This window comes from Lepidochelys kempii, chromosome 14 (genome assembly GCF_965140265.1).
Source record: "Lepidochelys kempii isolate rLepKem1 chromosome 14, rLepKem1.hap2, whole genome shotgun sequence".
NCBI lineage: Eukaryota > Metazoa > Chordata > Testudines > Cheloniidae > Lepidochelys > Lepidochelys kempii.
In genome coordinates this window covers 36,779,425-36,785,068 of record NC_133269.1, presented here as the reverse complement: position 1 = coordinate 36,785,068, position 5,644 = coordinate 36,779,425, and the positions used below count along the sequence as shown (strand labels likewise).

General features: G+C 45.5%; 1 protein-coding gene across 1 annotated transcript; it reads left to right on the top strand.

The window, feature by feature from the left end:
• Positions 1–1,299: 1,299 nt before the first annotated feature.
• LOC140897502 (olfactory receptor 6N1-like) lies at positions 1,300–2,274 on the top strand. Its single transcript, XM_073310225.1, has one exon. It carries the CDS (start codon positions 1,300–1,302, stop codon positions 2,272–2,274), a length of 975 nt encoding a protein of 324 aa, XP_073166326.1.
• The last annotated feature ends 3,370 nt before the right edge of the window (positions 2,275–5,644 follow it).

The following is a 5,644-nucleotide window of genomic DNA, read 5'->3' as shown; positions in this document are numbered from 1 at the left end:
ATGACTTTTAATGGGGTGGCGAATGGTGATACAGTCTTACTAACCCAGATCACACATGCCAGATTGTTTCTAGACTCTGAGTTCAGGGACAGCATCTCCCCCACCCCCACCACCCCAGTGCCTTTCTTGCTCCTGGATTATCATCCCACATTCATTATGGATGCGGAAGATCACTCCACCAGTTAGGGTTGCACATCAGCCTGGTTTTACCCCTTCCTGAGATCCACCCTGCAAAGAGCTGTATTTTTTTACTGCTACATAGCTAATGTCAGGAAACAGAAAAGGCACTGCCAGTCCCTCACCACATCACCATCACCACCACAGGAACTAAGAGAATTTACTCCACTTCATAAATTATGTGAAACTGATCTCTTGTGTGGGGGTGAAAATTGTTCCTTTTCCTACAGGGAAATAAAAGGCTGACTATACCAGGATATATTGTTAGATTTATTTCCATTAATTATAACACAAGATTGGTGTCTAAGGACTCTAGACTGCATTGGAGATCTCAGTACAAGATTTCAGTTGATGTATTTATTGATTTTGACTCCTAAGGCATGGCATGATTCTGGCCATTGTCAGAATTGAAATACAGCATTTAAGTATCATTGTTAAGCTCTGGTATGTCACTACATGGGATTTGATATGACAGAACAGATCATTTCTCTATCAGTAATTGGCCACCATGGAAACGGGCTGTTATAGCAGTCATTGGTATCCATGTAGACCACCCTCTTCCCCATCAGAGCGAAGTTCTGCCCTCAGACTGAGACTCATAGAATACCAGGGTTGGAAGGGACCTCAGGTGGTCATCTAGTCCAACCCCCTGCTCAAAGCAGGACCAATCCCCAACTAAATCATCTACTTTTTTTTAATGTTTGCCCCAGATCCCTAAATGGCCCCTTCAAGGATTGAACTCTCAACCCAGGGTTTAGCAGGCCAATGCTCAAACCACTGAGCTATCCTTCCCCCTGCAAGAGGAATAGTGATGAAGTGAGCTGTAGCTCATGAAAGCTTATGCTCAAATAAATTTGTTAGTTTCTAAGGTGCCACAAGTACTCCTTTTCTTTTTGCAAATACAGACTAACACGGCTCCTACTCTGAAACCTGTTTCCATCCTGTTTCCACTCCTGGCACTTTGCTATGAAATCTACATTTGTCTTAACATTTCAGCCTTTAACCAGGAGAGGAAGGGGAGTTTCTGAATATTTATGGAATTAATTCATGAGATTTGATTAACTTTGAACTCCATGTCCTTCTGATTCAATCACACAGATTTATTGTTCCTAGACTCAACCCATGGCAGACTGGAGAAACCAAATAGCCATCACAGAATTCTTCCTCCTGGGATTTGGGGAGCTCCCTGACCTACAAATTCTTCTCTTCCTGATATTCCTAGTGATCTACATGGCAACCGTGACCGGGAACACTCTTATCGTGGTGCTCATTGTGGCTGATCAGCACCTTCACACCCCCATGTACTTCTTCCTGGGGAATTTGTCCTGCCTGGAGACCTGCTACACCACAACCATCCTGCCCCGGATGCTGGCCAGTCTCCTGACTGGGGACAGAACCATCTCAGTCAGTGGCTGCATCACACAACTGTATTTCTTTGGGTCTCTGGCAGGTACGGAATGCTGTCTCCTAGCAGCGATGTCTTATGATCGGTATTTAGCGATATGTAAACCCCTGCACTATTCAACTCTTATGAATACCAGGTTTTGCCTCCATTTGGCTGCTGTCTCCTGGTTAAATGGTTTTTTGGCTCTTACCATCTTGGTCTTATTCCTATCACAGTTAATATTCTGTGGCCCAAATGAAATTGACTATTTCTATTGTGATCCCCTCCCACTAATAGAGCTCTCCTGCAGTGACACCCACCAGGTCATACTGGCGGATTTCATACTATCCTTTGTATTCACCCTGCCTCCATTCCTACTAACTCTGACGTCCTACATGTGCATCATCGCCACCATCCTGAGAATCCCTTCCACCACCGGGAGGCAAAAGGCCTTTTCCACGTGCTCCTCTCACCTCATTGTGGTGACAATTTTCTATGGAACCATAATGATTGTGTACCTGCTACCGAAACGTGATACACTGAGAGACCTGAACAAGGTGCTCTCTCTTTGCTACATGGTCCTAACTCCCCTGGTAAACCCCCTCATCTACAGCCTGAGAAACAGAGAGGTCAAGGAAGCCTTGAGCAAAGCAGTCAGTAAATGCGGCTTTCACAGAAATGTGCAGATACACCTAGATAATAACATAGCCTGAGGCTTTCAAAGCTGCCTGGGTGATTTCAGCAATCAGCCCCCATTAAAATTAAGTTGAAAAGTCCCAGTTAAAATCTCAGCACTCAGTGTTGTCCATTTTAGTGGAAGGACCAGGGAGGGAAAACTATGTTTCGATCATGGAGTTTTTAACTGGGTACTAGGCAGAGTGGAGACAAAATTTTAACAGATTTTTATATCTGTAAAAAAGCCATTTTTGATCAAAATAAATGTTTGGAGAATAAAAATACTAACTCCTGGTGCAGCATATGTGGGGATATAAACCTGGGAAATCTGCCACCTCTGAAATTGTGCTTATTGCCAGCATAGCCCTCTGCAAACCAACCACCTTTACTGTGCTCACACAGGTCAGATGCAAACAACCAGGCCCCAGCAGAGACTTCTGGACACTTCACCAGGAACAGTGTTATAGCCTTTCTTGCCCTTCCACTTTGGATGCTGTAAGAATCCCTCTAGGCAAACCTTAAGTTACAAAAAGACACAAAATGGTCGAGGTGGCAACATGTTGTAAGGGTGAGACCATTGGGTCTGTGTTCACCTGTGCAAATTGGTGAGGATTTTTATCAAGCCTTCCCCAGGAAAGGTGGAGTAGGGTTTGGGAGGATTTTGTGGGGGGGAATCATAGAATATCAGGGTTGGAAGGGACCTCAAGAGGTCATCTAGTCCAACCCCCTGGTCAAAGCAGGACCGATCCCCGACTAAATCATCCCAGCCAGGGCTTTGTCAAGCCTGACCTTAAAAACTTCTAGGGAAGGAGATTCCACCACCTCCCTAGGTAACGCATGCCAGTGTTTCACCACCCTCCTAGTGAAAAAGATTTTCCTAATATCCAACCTAAATCTCCCCCACTGCAACTTGAGACTATTGCTCCTTGTTCTGTCATCTACTACCACTGAGAACAGTCTAGAGCCATCCTCTTTGGAACCCCCTTTCAGGTAGTTGAAAGCAGCTATCAAATCCCCCCTCATTCTTCTCTTCTGAAGACTAAACATCCCCAGTTCCCTCAGCCTCTCCTCATAAGTCATGTGTTCCAGTCCCCTAATCATTTTTGTTGCCCTCTGCTGGACTCTTTCCAATTTTTCCACATCCTTCTTGTAGTGTGGGGCCCGAAACTGGACACACTACTCCAGATGAGGCCTCACCAATGTCAAATAGAGGGGAACGATCACGTCCCTCGATCTTCTGGCAATGCCCCTTCTTATACATCCCAAAATGCCATTGGCCTTCTTGGCAACAGAGCACACTGTTGACTCATATCCAACTTCTCGTCCACTGTAACCCCTAGGTCCTTTTCTGCAGAACTGCTGCCGAGCCATTCGGTCCCTAGTCTGTAGCGGTGCATGGGATTCTTCCATCCTAAGTGCAGGACTTTGCTCTTGTCCTTGTTGAACCTCATCAGATTTCTTTTGGCCCAATCCTCTAATTTGTCTAGGGCCCTCTGTATCCTATCCCTACCCTCCAGCATATCTACCTCTCCTCCCAGTTTAGTGTCATCTGCAAACTTGCTGAGGGTGCAATCCACGCCATCCTCCAGATCATTTATGAAGATATTGAACAAAACCGACCCCAGGACCGACCCCTGGGCACTCCACTTGATACCGGCTGCCAACTGGACATGGAGCCATTGATCACTACCCGTTGAGCCCGACAATCTAGCCAACTTTCTACCCACCTTATAGTGCATTCATCCAGCCCATACTTCTTTAACTTGCTGGCAAGAATACTGTGGGAGACAGTGTCAAAAGCTTTCCTAAAGTCAAGGAACAACACGTCCACTGCTTTCCCTTCATCCACAGAGCCAGTTATCTCGTCATAGAAGGCAATTAGATTAGTCAGGCATGACTTGCCCTTGGTGAATCCATGCTGACTGTTCCTGATCACTTTCCTCTCCTCTAAGTGCTTCACAATTGATTCCTTGAGGACCTGCTCCATGATTTTTCCAGGGACTGACGTGAGGCTGACTGGCCTGTAGTTCCCCGGATCCTCCTTCTTCCCTTTTTTAAAGATGGGCACTACATTAGCCTTTTTCCAGTCATTTGGGACCTCCCCCGATCGCCATGTGTTTTCAAAGATAACGGCCAATGGCTCTGCAATCACATCCACCAATTCCTTTAGCGCTCTCAGATGCAACTCATACGGCCCCATGGACTTGTGCTCGTCCAGCTTTTCTAAATAGTCCCGAACCACTTCTTTCTCCACAGAGGGCTGGTCACCTTCTCCCCATGCTGTGCTGCCCAGTGCAGTAGTCTGGGAGCTGACCTTGTTCGTGAAGACAGAGGCAAAAAAAGCACTGAGTACATTAGCTTTTTCCACATCCTCTGTCACTAGGTTGCCTCCCTCATTCAGTAAGGGGCCCACTCTTTCCTTGACTTTCTTCTTCTTGCTAACATACCTGAACGAAACCCTTCTTGTTACTCTTAACATCTCTTACTAGCTGCAACTCCAGGTGTGATTTGGCCTTCCTGATTTCACTCCTGCAAGCCCGAGCAATATCTTTATACTCATCCCTGGTCATTTGTCCAATCTTCCACTTCTTGTAAGCTTCTTTTTTGTATTTAAGAGCAGCAAGGATTTCACTGTTAAGCCAAGCTGGTTGCCTGCCATATTTACTATTCTTTCTACACAGCGGGATGGTTTGTCCCTGTAACCTCAATAAGGATTCTTTAAAATACAGCCAGCTCTCCTGGACTCCTTTCCCTCTCATGTTATTCTCCCAGGGGATCTTGCCCATCAGTTCCCTGAGGGAGTCAAAGTCTGCTTTTCTGAAGTCCAGGGTCTGTATTCTGCTGCTCTCTTTTCTTCCTTGTGTTAGGATCCTGAACTCGACCATTTCATGGTCACTGCCTCCCAGGTTCCCATCCACTTTTGCTTCCCCTACTAATTGAAAAACACTTCCAAGCGGGCTCTTTCCCTGTTATATATTTATTAGACGCTTGGTGGTGGCAGCAATAAAGTCCAAGGACAAAAGGTAAAATAGTTTGTACCTTGGGGAAGTTTTAACCTAAGCTGGTAAAAATAATCTTAGGGTTTTTTATGCAAGTCCCCACATATGTACCCTAGAGTTCAGAGTGGGGAAGGAACCTTTACATGGTGGCAGAGCAGTGGAATTAACTTGAAAGCATTTTGAGATCAATTTGAGATTTTTTTGAACAAGAAGCACAGATTTTAAAAAGGAAATTTTCCTTTGGGCTCCTGGAAAGCAGGTTTTAAGATGAAAGCAGTTAGAGGATTTTTTGTCTCTGTATGGGGGCCAGAGCAGAGACAAAAGGGAATTGTCTTTTGTGAGCTGGAGTTTTCCCTACCTAAAGGCAGGGTAGTTAACCTCCTGCAGGGAAATTCACAAGTCTTCACAG